At 38.3% G+C, this 18,012-nt stretch overlaps 1 protein-coding gene across 1 annotated transcript in view; it reads right to left on the reverse strand.

Annotated features, from left to right (window-relative positions):
- alk (ALK receptor tyrosine kinase) overlaps positions 1-18,012 on the reverse strand; it is a 582,818-nt gene that overhangs the window by 209,266 nt on the left and 355,540 nt on the right. Inside the window, exon 5 of the mRNA XM_055155128.1 lies at positions 15,587-15,794. Within this exon, the coding sequence (XP_055011103.1) occupies positions 15,587-15,794 (208 nt within the window). The remainder of the gene's footprint in view (positions 1-15,586; positions 15,795-18,012) is intronic.

Genomic DNA, 18,012 nt, shown 5'->3' on the forward strand with positions numbered 1-18,012 from the left:
TACTGTACACAGAACATGATCATTCATGACAAAATAACAGTTTAAAGTCAGATTTTGTTCAATTCTGACTGTAATGTTTCACACTAAGATCTTGTGAAGACATTTAAAAAGGAAAAAATTTGCATTTCTTATATAAATACTGTTATATAAATATTAATATGTAAATATACCGTGATTTTTTAAAGTACAATTTACTTTAAAATTCATACAAAAACTGCAAAAATATGAACTATATTTGCTACTTTGCTTTAAAGACTTTAAATGACTTGAAGCTCAAAGCAGATGACTTGGACTGGACTTGGACTTATAGGCCAGTGACTCGAGACTCGACTTGGACTTGGCTGTATTTGACTTGGGACTTGACACGGACTTGAGGTCAAAGACTTGAGACTTACTTGCGACTTGTAAAACAACGACTTGGTCGTACCTCTGGCTGATAGTAAGTATTAAGTATCCACCCTTTAGAGCTCTAAGAAAAGATTTCCCCCACAGTCTTTAATATTCCAGCTCATTTTAATAGTCTAAGTTTAAAGTTGTAAGCACAACCTTAAAATGTAAACTACCACTCAGCAATACCATTTGTCTATATTATTATTTTATTGGCTATATATTAACGTGCAAACCAACAAAAACAAGGTAAGCCAGCAGCTCTTAACCAACCAACTATCTAAAAAAGCAAACTCATCTTGATTGCTTAAGCAATTTCTAGCACCATTTTGCTGGATTATTAAAGACTGTGGGGAAAATCTTTTATTAGAGCTCTAAAGGGTGGATTATAGATCTAACAGTGAGATAGGGGTAAAGCTTAAATTTCCCTTACCCTGATTAAGAGGACTCTCCATATTAGAATAGCTGTTATTTTAGAATGCTATAGTCCTCCATTTTGGACACTGGGCGTTGGTAATCATAGGTTTTCCATGCTCGGGGCCTCTTCATGAGAGCTCCTGAGAGGCACCTCCGCCTAAAGTGCCATTCCAAACAGATGGCGTTGCTGACTGGTGCATGGCCTGATTGGAGGTGATTACACATCTGGAGGTGCCCAACAACCTGGGACCTAACCAGATTTTGCAACGGGACCTCTTACTGAAAGCTCCATCACCCAATGTGCTGTGAACTGTAATGGCGAGCGGGATTACGAGCAGCAAATTGTCCACACTAAAGCAGATCTGAGGTGGGGGTAAGTGAGGGGAGGAGGAGGGGTGCTGACAGGTTAAAGGTCTATGTGTTTTTTAGATGAGAGGTTGCCGTGGACACCTGTTCTCTGGATGGAGCACTGGTTGGCTTCATGCTCTGATGCTTGAAGGCCTTCTGCTGGTTGTCACTGATGTGCATAATTTCACTGAGCGCTGGAGCGTGAGTGCTGGTAAAGAACTAAATAAACGTTCACTTTAATCACTTCTTTAATTTAAAATACTGACAAGCAATTAAAACGGTATAAACTCCATCAAGGCGCAAGTCCCAATCATGCATTTGTGCCCAGACCTTAATTCAATTGTAGATCTAATTTTGTTAATTACAAAATACAAAACTATATTGTCCAGTGATGTGGAAATTTGCCATTTGGTTTGACCACACAATTAAACACTTTCACAGACACATTGGCACACTGCAACAGATGGCACCACACTTCATATTTATCCAAGATCAACTAATAATTCAGCACATCAAAAATAAATCACTAATAATGACAGTGAACTGACAACACCTCCACAACTCATCTCAGAGTCAGCAGTGGGTATACCAGTAGAAGAGTTCTTAAAGATATTCTTGTTTTAAAGGCCAAGATAAGTCTTCTATAAAGATGATGGACATAACTGAAAGGAATTGTTTTAACACTAATATGCACACTTTTTAAAATCTCAAACTCCCTCATAATTTTTCTTTGATCACCCCCAACAGGGTCTATAGTATACACAGAATCCTTGGCAAAACACTTTTAATTATGCAGTATGTATTTTCAGAGGTGAGATTTACTTTAAACCTCATCCAAGAGCACACCACAATGATTCTGGACTACATATCACTAGTGTTACCCAATTTTACTGGTTAATAAGGAAATACTGGACAATTTAAGTTGGAATAGCCAATAAATTATTCAGCTCAATAGGTATAACTTTTTGACTAGGGGTGTAACGATATCCAAGTCTCACGATACGATATCATCACGGTATGAACCTCACGGTACGATATTTATTGCGATATCGTGGGAAAGCTCACGATATGGTGGGGAGGCTCACGATTAGGGATGTAACAATATCCAAATCTCTCGGTACGATATTTTCACGATATACATCTCATGGTTTGATATTTATTGCGATATTTTGTGAGGCTATCAAAACTGTTAATATGCTACTTAAAATCTTAAAATGCCTTGACAAGACTTAATCCAAAGAACTAAGACTTAAAAGTGCTTAGAACTGTTATTTCTTCATGTAGTCTACACTGAAATGGAGCAAAGGATCATGGTCTATGTAGTTCTCTCTGTCTTTTTTTTTAGCTATTGCTGCACCATAACTCTTCATTTAAGCAAAAAGGCTTGTAATTCAATATATTGTGATGGTCCACGATATTATTGTGAGAACTTTGACGATACTATATGATGATATATATGATGTTATTGTTACATCTCTAGTTTTGACCAATGACATTCAACCATTATTGTCTTGACTTCCCTCACACCACAACAGTATTTGCGTATAGTAACATATACTATTAAAACATAACGTGGAGCATAACTGATGGGATATGCCTTATATAAAGGTCTCATATAAGTCACATGTCCTCAGCGACCTTACTCAGTCATGTGGAGATTAAACCACATTATGAGCTGCTTCTGAAGTCTCACTGCTGCAAGCTCCTTAAAACAGTAATCATAATTAAAACACACACTCTTCTCCAGTGTTTAGCTTTTCAGACATTGTGCACACAAAACAAGATCACTTCCAACCTTCAATCAAAGTTTCATTTTGACTTTTCACATTCGGGTGGATGCTTAAATGGATCTGCTCTGCATGACAGCACTCGAGTGGCTCCAGGCGAAAAAATGAGCTAAATACAGACAGGGGGAGAATAGAGTTTTGTCTTTTATTTGGGTGTAGTTCGATGTCAGGGTGACACTTGACTAATGGTTCTATAGTTTTCTGCCTTAAGCCAAAGATAAAGTATTAAAAGCTCTCCTAAATGTAGTCAGTGCCGTAATAGTGTCATGGTGTTCACAAAACTAAAACAAGATAGAAGCCACAATATACACGGGGTTAAACAGTGGTAAAATGTGGTAATGAAAGAACAAGAGTAAATAATATATTGTTATTTGCAAAGTACAAATATACTGGCCATGATCCTTTAACCCGAACACTGAGTGTTTTCTGTTTTCTTTCAAAATATAAGCAAGTCTCAAATATTCAGCTTTCACCCTTTGAGGTCGTCCAAGCAATACTTTGAGCAGGATTTGCATGTGTAATTTTGGCAAGAAATAAAATGGCAGATGCCCTTCCTGAATGCCATCCAGAAATTCATATGGGGTATTAAAAAAGTAAGAACATGTCTTTTTAGCAATGGATATGCCTTGTGATGCCAAAAATCAGAGCTAAGAAGAGATAAACGAACCATACATTTAAAATTAAAAAGGGTGGTCTATATAATTTGGGCTAACAGTGGCTCAGGTGGTAAAGTCTGAGTGGCTCGCTCTGACCATTTAGCAATACACCACCAAACTTGCTTACCATATTTTTCGGACTATAAGGTGCACTTTTTTCATGGTTTGGGTGGTTTTGAGACTTATACTCTGGTGCGACTTATATATTAAATATAAATAAAAATGTTCACACTGACAGTCTCGAGAGGGCGCTCTCGGCTTGTGTGTCAGTATCTGCTACTACTGTGCCACTATCACTTCACTCGAGTGATCGAGCTGCAGAAAGAAAGTTTTGAGTGAGTGAGAAACTTGTGAGGGACTGGTGGAAAGTGGGGATGGAGAACACAACTTCACAGTAACCGGGAGCATGCACCATGTAACTTTCCTGGAAGTCACTGGATGGACCGAGAAAGCCTGGACTTCAGTGACAACCAAAACCATCCTCTACTGATGCTGAGTCTGACAACAGCTACGCAGAAGAGGAAGCAGCGCTCCGTTTACCTCTGGAGGTCACAGAGTTGCTCAGAAGTGACACAGAGGATGAAGAATTCAGTGGATTTAGTGATCTGGAGTGAGATGGAGAGTTTGGTAAACTTGTTCTGTTCTGTTGTTTATGCTATAGTTATCTGAAGAACTGTTCATATGTGACATTAACCGTCTGTTGTTCTCTGTTCTATTGTTTTTACTATAGCTTGACTTTCAAGATGAAATGTTGGTTCCTGGTCTCTGATTTTATTAAATAAATTTCCTCCCAAAAGTGCGGTGAAATCTTACAGTGCCGTTGCCATAGCGATTAACAACTGAAGATAAATTATTAAATCTTTTCAATGGGAAAGTGTCCAAGGCAGCCTACCAACATTCAGTGGATATTATTAAAGTCACCAATATTATTAGATTGGCAGTTTCTTGACACCACTAAACAGAATTATTTACTATGTTTTATGTTTTTCACATTTCAAACAAAAAATATCCTATCCAATGAAAAAATACTAACTGCAAACAGCTCTCCAAGTTGGATCCGCCCACACAGCTCCCACCCGCCAATATATTCCAACGCCAAGCTCCACAAGACAAACTTTCCTATAACAGTATCACAAAGTATAAATAATGTTTCTTCACAATACATTTTAAGCAATGGTTTGTTGAGAGTTTGAATGGTACAATTTGTTATAGTGAAAAATGTGCTGCCTGGGCCCAGAAGTGAGACTAATGCGCCTTATATCAGCGGACCAGACAAAGGAAGGAGAAGAGAGGGAGAAAACAGTTTTTATCTGTGCATTTGCATTGATGTAAACTGCCTATCACAGCAGAAAGGCTCTGGGATTCAGAGCTTTGAATGGTGGAGTTTGGAAATGCTTTTGCCACAGGTGAAAACTCAAATTCACTTGACAGAAAAAAAAATCTAGGCCAGTGTTGCTTTTTCCCCAAACTCTCTTCTTTCTTTTTCAATTGTGCAAAACTTGGAGCTGTCATGAATGTACAATACAACTCAGGAACAGTGATTAGAGGATTCTGGATCAGAGACAGGCTTTGGGTGAAATGCATTGTAACATGTCTGAAGGGGAAGTCACAGGGTGCTGAAATCTACACCAGCTACTGTTGAGCAGAAAGATAATGGGCAAAACGTAATAGTAAGGTTGTTAAAGGAACCTTATCTCAACTCAACCAGTACCAGAGGACACATGCAGCTTTTACACATTCTCAGTATAGACAGACCCTGCCTCATATGAAAGCTCAGAACATTTGTGCAGCAGGTCATGGGGTTTGGGAAGACAGTATTCAGATTAGAGAAAGTCCTTTTAGGTTTATTTTGTAAGTACAAGGATCTGGCAACCCAAAGTGAGGAGCTCATACTGCTTTATTGGATAATCATCTTGAAAACCAAATGGAGACACAAGCAATTTGACCATCATGTACAGTACGAAGTTGTAATCAAGGAATAAAAATCACTTTGCAAAGGTTGCCACTAAAATCTATAACTGATTTGAACACATTTACTTCATATCTGGTAGGTCATGTTAATAAAAGATTACATATATCCTACATACGCTTAGCCATGATTCGCAGCATTTCATTCATTTGCTCGACGGTAGGTGTGGACTTTTTTTATTTAACTAATTGCTGCTATTTGGTCGTGACATATGTAATGCGCCAAATCCTATAAGAAGAAGAGCAATAACGTTTTTTCCCCTTGATAAAATTCACCAAAACATTTTCTTTGTTCTAGCTTTAAATCCTCGATCTCAGGAATCGTTGCCAACACAGAATGTATGTCTTCGTCTACATCCATCTTGACCAGTTTGTTTAAGGTTGTGCTGTACCACAAAAGGGACCCAGAGAGGCGCTTGAGTTTGACGTCATGGCTTCACAGCTCTTCGCTGATTGACCAGTGCGTGGTCTACAACTTCCGAGGTTCTTGCAAACTGTCTAGTGTATTCTGATTCCTGACCTAGTCGCTGGAGAGAAATGAAATTGAGAGGAGACATTAGGTGGCGCCAGCCTGACTAACATACTCTACCTTTGATGGACTAAATGGTTATAGATTTCAAAGCATATTTTCTGCACTTAGGCTGAAAGTGCTATGAGAATGATCATTGTCCATACAAACAGAATTAGTAAGCAGATCAAAGCCTAAAATGTTGGTGTTTTATTACAAATCCTTATTATCACCATTCAAAAGCAATGCACATAAACACAGTACTTAAATTGCATAAAGGGGGATGACGAAAAGAAAGAATGCCTGTGTGGTATTGTACAGGACACTTATACATTCAAATCCTGAAATACAAATAACAATGAATCTCCAATCCAATGTGTATGGACAACTCCAGATATGCGACTTCATTCTCCATTATTTATGCATAGCGGACACAACACAACACAGTAGCATTTGGAAAGCTCTCAGGTACACTTGACTTTTGCACTGGAGTAGGACTGAATCATAACGCATACTGAAAAAGCCTTTCTATAGGGCCATGTACTAGTCCATGAAAATAATACTATGTGGGGAGACAGCGAGGAGACCGTTGGCGAAGCTCAAAGTCTCATTTACATTTGAAACAGACAAACAGCAGTGACGGCAGCACAGAGACACCGAGATGCACAGAGGATGGCAGGAAAAAAACACTATTCTTCTTCAACCAGCACTGGCGATCGCCCACATTGCACCGCTCCAGCTCTCCCATATATTTTGGCTCCAGTTTGGCTTAATTTATGGGTCAGTTACTTTACACTTTGGACTAAATGGTCTACAGGGCTGCAGGGAATCCACATTGTTAGGGTGTTATCTGAATAGTTAAGATAAAGTCCATCAATTGAACGTGAGAGCCAAATGTGGTTGTAAAGTTATAAAAAAACAAAAAACTAAACACACACTTTGGAGGGAAAAAAATAAACAGTGTGGGAGAGATTTTTTTCTTTTTTTAATCAGAACACATGTTTACAACTGTGCTACAAGACACACAGATAAAGAACACAATTAAAAATCAAATCTCGATTGATGCAAATAGCACTTTTTAGCACTTTTTATATAGCACTTTATATATATCACTTTTTATTTAGCACTTTTCTATAGCACTTTATAACACTTTTTATATATAGCACTTTTATATAGGACTTTATATATATATAGCATATATAGCATTTTTATATATAGCACTTTATATAAGACTTTTTATATAGCACTTTATATATGACTTTTTATATATAGCACATTTTATATATAGCATTTTTATATAGCACTTTATAACACTTTCTATATAGCACTTTTTATATAGCACTTTATATATAAAACTTTTATATATAGCACTACTTTTTATATATAACACTTTTTTATATATAGCCCTTTTTATATAGCACTTTTATATATAGCACTTGTATATAGCACTTTATATATAGCACTGTATAAATAGCACTTTTTATATAGCACTATTATATAGCACTTTATATAGTACTTTTACACTTTTTGAACACAAAGATTTTCATAGAAGACCCAATGTTCACCCCTTCTCAGACTTAAAACTCTGAATTATCAAATAGTAAAAGGACACGGCTATAACATGGTTAAAGGCCAATGAAACTTGATTTCATGATCCCCTTTAACATAGCATTATTCATTTAACTGGTAATGGTGAGTTAATTCACGAGCTGCCCTTGAGTCGACTGACAGAACAAGGCTGCCGGTCTGTTCCCACAGCCTCTATCATGCACACACCACATTCATACAAGCTGTAAAGTGTCTTGCCCACAGACTCATTACAAACAATGAGCAGGGACAGAACCACAGACCTTCTGAGCCACTGCTGCACCGAGCCACTAAATCACATCTATTAGTAACGGCGCTGAAGCAGTAAAGTTACTAGTCAGTCTTTAGCTGCAAAAAAGTTTCATTTAGGAAAAAGTTGTGGCGTCGCAGTGACATATGCACCAGCTGTACACTGTGTCACTGCTGCAGTTTTGTCCTTGAGACTTTATGTGCAATTAAAAGGAGAAAAAGTACTTCTTGCCTTTGTCTCCTCTCAGACCCGTGTACTGCATTGTACCATTACATCTGGCAGCTGTCCCAGGAGCGGCAGCTGGGAGCCCCCATCAGCTTTGGCCTGTAGTGACCACGACTGGAGAGAAAGAGGGGGTCAGACCAGGCCAGAGCTGAGTGGACACTGAGAACAAGATGGCTACAGTAGAAGCACTTTCACTCACATAGTGTTCCATCCTGATGCAGTTTACCCAGGGAGAAAACACTGAATGACTACGACAGATTAAGATCAGTTTGTAGTGAAAGTTAGGGACATTGTTGGACTTCTGTAAATATAACAAATACACCTGGGACAAACAACACTGACAATAGTGCAGCCAGAAGGAATATGAAACTATAAACAAAAACATAAACACCTCACAAATACTGAAGTTTTGATGACACTCTTACACATTTTAAAGCTAAGGTCCTGTTTACACGAGAACACTTGCGGCTAAAAACGACAAAATATTTTATAGGAAGTGCCTTTCGTTTAGACAATGACGGTGTTTTCGGGGCTTAAAAATGCAAAAATCTGAAACCACCCTCCAGAGTGGAAAAGCTGAACACGCTTTGCTGTAGCGTTTCCATCTTCACTGCCCAAGACGCAAAACTCTGGTCAGATCTGCTCACATCATGTACACGTTCACGTCACATACATCACCACCTAGCATCACCACCTAGCCGCCTGGCATGCATATCCAATTGAATTCCACACACTTTTGCGTCACCGCGTTTAAATCCGGAATAAAAAGTGAAGAAGCGACACCACTTTTGCGTCTTCTGTTCAGACCTTCATCATATAAACGTAGACACTGTTTCATTAGTGCTTTTGCACAACACAAATTATTCCTGCCATACTTACCTCATCCAGACTGATGGAAGCAATCTGCCCCATCAGCTCCTCCAATCGTCACCACTGGGCAAGGTGGGTGTAGTAAAGTATTTTAAGGACACAACAACAGTATGCACTAGAGCCACCGCTGCCTCACTGTGGGACTGATCTTTCTCGTGGTCTCCCGTTAAGGCACAACACTGCTTTCCCTCCGATAACAACAATATATTGCTACAGAAAAATATCACGAAAAACGATAATATTGAAAGTTCTTTATGACACTGATACAATACATAAAATAATAAAAAATATAGTATCATTAAAAGGGCTGAGCTACAACAAATAAATAGCAGAAAGAATCAATAATTAATCCTGGAAGTGAGTTTTCATCTTTCTACAGCTCAAATCTTACCATATTACATAAAAAAATAGCTGGAATCTCTCCACCACTGCAACAAAAATACGATCTGACAAGAGCAGGCATTGATGATTATTACAATTTGCCCCCTATTGTGTTGTAATTTTCTTTTTCTATGATCATAAGATAAACTTGTACAATATGGTGTTTGAAGAAATACAGTCATAATTCCAAGTATCAGATGCTCACATCGGCAGACCTGAAGCAGCTTGTTTCGATGGATATTACAATAATTGAATAAGTCTGTCAGGGTCAACAAAATGCTGGTAGCATATATGCACTGCACTGCCCTTAGTAAACACAGAAGCTCTGAGTGAAATGGAATAAACAGATACAGTTATAAGTGAGTGCATTTGATAAGAGGGTTAGAAGAGGTTAGCTAGACCCATGAGTTTTATGTGCATATCAATGCCATTTAGAGTGTGTTGCCTTCGTTACAATTTTCAAATGAGAAAGCTGTCAGCAACAAGGCTAAATACATAAAGAATTCACTTGAACCTTCATAAGAGTGTAACTGCTACAAAAGACCAAGCAAAAATAAATGTTTCTCCTTGTAACTAAACTTTCTAGCAATTTAGAGACTTTAGACACTACAGTGATTATATTTTCCTTATCAAACAATTAAAAACATAAAAGATGATGACTGTCTATCTTTTAAGTCTGGAGGAGGGAGCAAGTTTTATTTCTGATGCTCTTTCTCAAAATTGTAGTTTAAAGGGCCCATAATATGCTATTTTCTTATCTATATTGTAATGTTTTTAACTCATCGCAAACATATCTGGAGTTATGTTTCATTTCATTCACACAAATCTTACATATTTAGGGAAAAAATACACCTTCACTAGAATCATTTGGATGATTTCAGCCCGGGAATTGCCAGTCTGCACTGAACAAAACAGATATGCCACACGCGATATAATTATATTTGGCCCGTGAGATCATATCACATCTGTATTGGAGCTGGTCCGCCGGCTACAGCTAGACTATAGAGACATTATTTATTTAAAATGTTGTTATTATTTTATATTATGCTTGTTCTGGATTCAGTGTTTAAGCAAAACTATTATTAAACATTTATTTTATTAAGAAAAGGTTTAAAATTACATTTCTCGAAAGAAGAGAAAACATGCAAACATTGTTGAAATTGTTCAATAAATATTTAGTTTGGCCCATGACTTAGTCCCAGTTTTTAATTTTGGCCCTCTGTGAATTTGAGGGCCACAAAAAGGTAAAAAGTGTTATCTTAAAAACTACCCACTAGCACTTTGAGTTTTAGAGATGTAAACAGACTAATAGTAAAGTTTTACTCAAACATGTGTGAATGAAATGAAAATAACTCCAGGTCTGTTTTTGAGCAGGTAACAACATTATAAAATGGCTTAAAGCTCATAAGAGTCAATTTTGAGTAATATGGGACCTTTAATCAATTTTAGTAATCACATGTTCACAGTATGGAACAACTGAAGTCATATTGCAAGTGGTTTACTCAAAAACGGCTGTACATTTCCAAAAATGATTGAAGCTTAATTTGTGTGGGCTGGCCAGCATGCAATACAACTTAGTAACACCCCCAGCATATTTAGGCCAGACCCGGTTCCGAGTAAATTTAAAGTAATTTCACAGCTGGACTGCAGTAATGACATCTTACAGTGCGTACAGGGGCAGGCAGTTTGAACTTAAATTTGGCTGCCTTGTTGTAACACTCTTGCTTCTTCATTACACCATAGTGATTCTGTTGAAAGCAGTGGAGGATAAAGCTGGGACAGAAGCTTGGACCTTTGTGTATGGGACAATCCCCTCACATGATGCAACATTCATGAAAGCGCTCTCCTCCTATTTGAAGTGGTTTGGGCTGGAAATGTCTTATTTCAATATTGCATTACACATAGGTCAAGGTTGAGGGAACACAAAATAAGTCTTAAATGGTGTTACTCCAAAATTACTCATGTATAAAGACATCAAGTACTAGTATTGCAATGTCTACAAGAGCACTCTGCTTTAAGAGTTAAGCTAAAAGCCCAGTATTACGCAAAATTCAGTCATATGAGCTTTAAGCCATGTTAGAATGTTGTTACCTCATCAAAAACAAAACCAGGAGTTCTGTTGTTTCATTCACACACATTTGAGTAACTTTGATTATTAGTCTGGCTATATCCCCAAAATAGTATAGAATAATAATAATAATAATGATAATACAATGCCTTTTATTGTCACTATACACATGTACAATCAACAGTATACACATGCACAGGATTAAAAGCAACTCACTCTCCAGTGCAGACATGCAGGTGGGACACTTACGGCGCAGTACAAAAAAATAAATAAATAAATAATAATAGAATAAATAAATAAGTATATAGTATTAATGCAAGATATAAAAAGACTGGGACACCCAAGACTACAAAACTCAGTCAAGCAAGATATTGCGCTGTGTTAAATATTAAATATTGCACTCAGTAAAAAAAAAAATAAAAAAAAAACTTATTAAAAACAAAACACTGAACATAGGGCCTCATTTCCTAGTGAGCAAGAGTGTTGGAGACGTGTGGAGACACTTTTTTAAATATTCCACCCATTCATTGTATTTGCAGAGGTCGCTGGTGCTAGGCTAGTGTATGTCAATGGCCATAGTTAGCCTGCCTCTAAAAACAGTCTTACCCACTCCACAAAACACCCAAAGCAAATCTATTATTACACCAGACTGTTGATGTAAATGTCTGTGTTGATAGAATAATTTTGGAAGTAAAACCAAACTTGCATTTGAAAGATTTATGTCTGAGCAGCAGCAGCGAGTTGTACTTCCTCAGAGAAAGCTTGGCAGCGGCAGAATGATATATGAGAAAATAGTCCTTCAACGTGTGACCATTTATGCGATGCAAGGTTAGTTTTATTTCAGACATTCACATCGACAGTCAGGCGTAATAATAAATTTGCTTTGGGTGTTTTGTGGAGTGGGTAAGAGTTTTTAGTGTCAGGCTAACTATGGCCATTGACATGCACTAGCCTAGCACCAGCGACCTCTGCAAATACAAGGACTGGGTGGAATATTTAAAAAAGTGTCTCCACACGTCTTCAACGCTCACTAGAAAATGAGGCCCTATGTCCAATATTCCGGACTGTCCTTTTAAATAGTATAAAAAATTGCACAACAGATTGATGGGAGAAGATGAGGGGATCAGAGATAGGAATGTGAGACAGCCAGTGCATGTGTGTGTTCAAGGTGGTTATAGCCCTTGGGGGAAAAAAAAAAAATAGTGCAATATAGACCCTTTATGCTTTATAGTCGCTGCAAACTCCACATTGAAAAGAAAAGATGCTGCCCAGGAGCTGTGAAGTGAGAATGCTACAAGACCATCAATTAACAACGCAACTGCAATTATACACCAACAATATTTTTTTACATGCCAAAGTACTCCAAAAAGTACTTTGTGAGGAAGACTAGAAAGTTTAGAAGTGACCTCCTTTCTACTTTATTAAGCATCAGCCTATCTTCGGTCGACTTGAGCTACAGCTTTAATTGTGTGGAATTATACATTCACCTGAGCCTGTTTTTAAGGCCACACTTGTTAGATGACCAATGTGTAGTGGGATGTTTTGTAGCTCCACTCTTACTGCCCTGACTATTGATTCAAACCCGCATGTCAAAACACCACATTAAAATGCAAAGGCAAGGGCGCTGGCTAGCAATTAGTAATCCAAGCTACACTCACAATGTCTGCTCGTACCTGCTATTACATTTATTTTTTATAGTCTTCACTTTTTAACACGGGTTGCGGCCTCCCCTCGGAGCAGAGTGAAGCATGGGAGTTTGGCTCGGCGCAGATTGGGAAGCTGTGGAGATGGCGTGGGAGACCGCCACCTCTGACTACAAATGAGAGGCACAAACGCTAGCGCTGCCTGATCCGTCACACATGTAATGAATGCCTCGATGCTATGCTCCCTTAAGAGGCGTGGATATTCAAATGATCGCACGCGTTCACGACTACCAAGCCAGCACAAGCGGGGACACACGCACACATAAAGGGCGATGTTCTGATGAAGCCAGGGCCCCGTAGAGCACGCAGACAAGTAAAAATGTGGCGTTGACTATTGATCCGTGAATAAAATGCCCATGTAGCACGTATACATTAAAACTACAGACCGTGTGATAAGTTTTCATAGCGTTACTCGCAACCAAACTAAAGCTACTGCGATTGAATAACAAATACATAAAAGCAAAAGAAGAGCCACACTTTCTAGTTTATAAAGTGTCATAATTTCAAACTGAAAATCCTCGAATATTGAACCTCATCTTTTCTGAACTGTGAAGAAGCAGAAACTTTAATTTTACTTGACTTAAAAGTTGAGCTTAGGTTAAGGAAGTATATTCATCTAGAAATGTGTCCTCTGAATTTAATATTTTAACTCCACAAAGCTCTCTCTCATGGAAGTGTATTACAGTTTAAATGGAAGAACTTCAAGGCCTCAAGTGTGACATACGATCTTTTGAATCCGATTATATTCCTCTATAGATGATTATTACTGATTGAACATTTTAATCCAAGTAAAAGTCCATTTAGCTTCAAGGGTCAAAACAGAGAAACTCATTACTTATATATTCATTTATTCTCCTTCAATATAGTTGCTTTTTGTGACTGAAAATAGACCGCTAAGAGCAGAGATCAGACCTGAGTTAATTAAGGATTAGCCACATGAGAAGTTAATGTGAATGTGGTAATTGCTGACTGAAACCGGGCTCAGACAAAAGCAAATTACACATGTTGAAACAATTTGTCAGAAATAGCCTGCACTTTCTGTCATATAGAAATCCCCATAGAGCCATTTCAATAGGGATCCTATATACGAGCCAGCCCTCGCCTTCTCCACCTCGAATGAAAGGAGTCTGTACATTTATGTGAAAGCATGGGTGCTGAAAGAAGAAGTTAAGCTGCATACCCCTAATAATGGGCCCTCTGCTATTAATAAAACCACATCCAAATGACAGCATGCATAAAAGACAAGAAATTAGGGATGTAACGATATCCAAATCTCATGGTACGATATTATCACGATATGCATCTCATGGTACGATATTTATTGCGATATTTCGAAGAGGCTGATAGAATTGTAGATGGGACACTTTTTTTCTTTTAAAATACCTTGACAAGATTTTGGTGTGAATTATTTCCATTATAATCCCAAGAATTCAAGTAAAAACATATTTCTTCATGTTGTCTGCACTGAAATGAATCATGGGATATCTATAAAAACATGTATTTAAACAAAGGAACTTGTAATTCGATATATTGTGACAGCCCACGGTATGATTGTGAGACTTCTGACGATACGATATCAGCCCACAAATTAGTGGGCTGTAACTGCATATAGTAAAATATGCAAATGTGTTAAATATGTAATAAACGGAAATAAAATAAAATAAAATAAAACATTTTTTGTGTATAATCCATGTAAAGAAATGAAATAGAAAAGACTTGATGGTCAAAAGATCTACACTGGGGCCAGCTCTGAAAAAAAGAAAAAAACAATAGAGAAGTGCCTTTCGTTTAGATGGTAACGGAGTTTTTGGGGCTTAAAAACACAAAAATCCAGAGTGGAAAAGTTGAAGATGCTCTGCTGTAGCATTTCCGTCTACACTGCCCAAGACGCAAAACTCTGGTCAGATCTGCTCACGTCTCGTAAGTGTTTACATCACATACATACAGTACACAGAAACAAACATGTCAGATCCTGGCAGCGCTGATAAACTCACAGGAGATATCCCAACAAATGTACAGAATATGCAGAGATACTATTAGTGAACAGAGAAGGATCTGCAATTATCTCCGGCTCGCCAGCGATGAACTAGTGCATCCAGAATTTGACAGACGGCAAGCATACCCATATCAAATTCCACACACTGTTGCGTCACTGTATGCACACAGATTTCCTCCCAGAAACACTTGTCTAAATGCGGAATAAAAAGTGAAGACGCGACACTACTTTTGCGTCTTCTGTTCAGACCATCATCATATAAACGTAGCTTTAGTTTGCCGTGACATTATTTTTGGACTAGGAATTTAACAGGAATTGAAATTTTGGTGATATCTTTCAAAAAGGTAAATAAATATTGAGCAGCATCAAATAATATTAAGACAAACCCAACTGGAGCTACTGATTTCCAGCGAGTTGCGGCCCGGTTGTACTTACCCAGTGATGTGAGGCAGAGTGTCCGTGGAGAAGAGCACCAGAGGAGCCTTGTCCCTCTCGATGAGGCGGATGGTGTAGTGTCCACTCTGTCGGGGGTGGAGGAAAACGGCCATTTCCACACTGCATGGGCCGGGCTGACCCCCCCACAACCAGGGACTGATCACCCACAGGCCTCCCAGCGCTGTGCTGTTCACCCACAGGAACTGACCTGCAAACCAAAGGGAGAGGACACTCAAACACATGGACGAAACTCTTCACAGATCCACAGAGTCAGAATCTGTGACTACTGAATAATAATACAGAAAAGTTAGGAAGAGGAGGAGGAAGGGGAAGAGGAAGAAGAGCAAGAAGAGGAAGCGCAAGAAGAAGAGCAAGGAGAGCAAGAAGAAGTGCAAGAAGAAGAGCAAGAAGGGCAAGAAGATGAGCAAGGAGAGCAAGAACAAGAAGCAAGAAGAAGAAAGAACAAGAAAGACAAAGAAAGAAGAATAAAGACGAAGAAAGACAAAGAAAGACAAAGAAAGAAGAAGAGGAATAAGAGGAAAAAGAAAGAACAAGAAAAAGTGCAAGAAGAAGAAAAAGAAGAAGGGGAAGAGGAATAGGAGGAAGAAGAAAAGGAGCACGAAGAAGAGCAAGAAAAAGAGCAAGAAGAAGAAAATATTTAGAGCAGGTTCTGAAATTTTCATACCAACTAAGACTAAAGAAAATCTGTCTTTGAGTTGCACCAAATCTAAACCAGTGGTATAATAGTATTCGAATAACACCTCGTGTAAAAATTGCTAAACTGAGTTGAAAACACTAAAGTGTGACTTAAAAATATCGACACCAAGACAAGGACAAAACCAAAGATCGACAAAACAAACAGACAACATGTTCAGGCAGACAGAAAACAAGAGTCAGTGTCTGTTACTTCAAGGACGTCACTAAATATAATTGTGGATGATTTATTTATTTCTTTGTTTTTCAGAAAATGGAAGCAAGAGCCCTCCGATTAGGCCCATTTTGTAGTCTCTTAATAAGAAGATATCTTTTTTTTTTTTGTAATGAAACACAACCCACCTCAGATACAGATGACCAACACAGTACACTAAAATGACAAGATGAGTTTGAAGTTTTGTGATGATGGCTGACAGTCGATGAAAATGCATGAGGCAAACTGCTTTGTGAAAAAGCTTCATTGACGTGACTTGCATTGGAGAGACAGCTACGTGGAAATCAAAGCCTACTTTCTTTCTCACTTTGATATGAGTCCCATTTCCCTTTCAAACCTATTGCGTTCATTCAGGCTGGAAGTTCATCACTAGCTGAGTGTGTGTGTATTTGTGAATGTGTGTGTGAGGATGTGGTGGAGGGGAGGCACAAAGAAGTCAACTTGAAAGGAATCCAATCCATTTTTAATGTGCACCGTTAAGAAAAGCACTGTTGATGAGCGGCAGGCGTATGCAGCATAAATGATTATTATTGTTCTCCTGAGTCGCTCACACTGTGCTGCCCTCACACTCACTTTAGACTAAGTTTGTCGTAACAATGAGCCAGGTACGGTTAAATATGGATGTGCTTTTTGGTTTGGGGCTGTTTATGTTTACAGTAGTATCCAGAATCTTTGAGGCTTTTTTTTTTAAAGGAATGTTTTTAAAAATATCTTTGACACACTTTGAGGATCCCAGTTTTACAGCACAACATCCACATTAAAGATGAGTTTTATAAGCTCTTGTGCAGAATATACTGTATATAAAAGCACAAATGAGATCATGTAGATGAACAGTTATGTAAACTAGACCGAGCAATGAATGCCTTAGAGCTAAAATATCAAACCACTGAAATGCGACGCAAAAGTCTGCCAGGTTTCAGGTGCTGCTACAAACTCAAACTAAACTTGCTTTTTGGGTTTCGAACATCAAGAAAAGCAGAGTATATACCAGGGTTTCCATTATTTTGCAATACTAATCTCACTAAGTTTGCAAATGTGGACAACATCAAGCTAAAACTGAGTGTTTATCTTCGCCAGGCAACAGGGGTGATGGCAAAGAATGGCTGTCATGCTTTTGAAAGGCTTAAATTTACACCGTGTAACTTTTCTGGTGGAGAGCCTAGTTGTTTCAAAGGAGATATCATTGCTTTGCCTGGAATGTTCCACAATATAAAGGGACAGTCCATAATTTTGGACATATGCCCTCATTTCCTAGTGAGCCAGAGTGTTGGAGACGTGTGGAGCCACTTTTTTTTTTAAAATATTCCATCCAGTCCTTGTATTTGTAGAGGTCACTGGTGCTAGGCTAGTGCAAGTCAATGGCCATAGTTAGCCTGACACTAAAAGCAGTCTTACCCACTCCACAAAACACCTGAAGCAAATCTATTATTACACCAGACTGTTCATGTGAATGTGTGTGTTGATAGAATGATTTTAGAAGTAAAACCAACCTTGCATT

Source organism: Boleophthalmus pectinirostris, unplaced genomic scaffold (genome assembly GCF_026225935.1).
Source record: "Boleophthalmus pectinirostris isolate CB_2022bp ecotype Guang Dong unplaced genomic scaffold, ASM2622593v1 HiC_scaffold_10, whole genome shotgun sequence".
In the NCBI taxonomy this organism is placed as follows: Eukaryota; Metazoa; Chordata; class Actinopteri; order Gobiiformes; family Gobiidae; genus Boleophthalmus; species Boleophthalmus pectinirostris.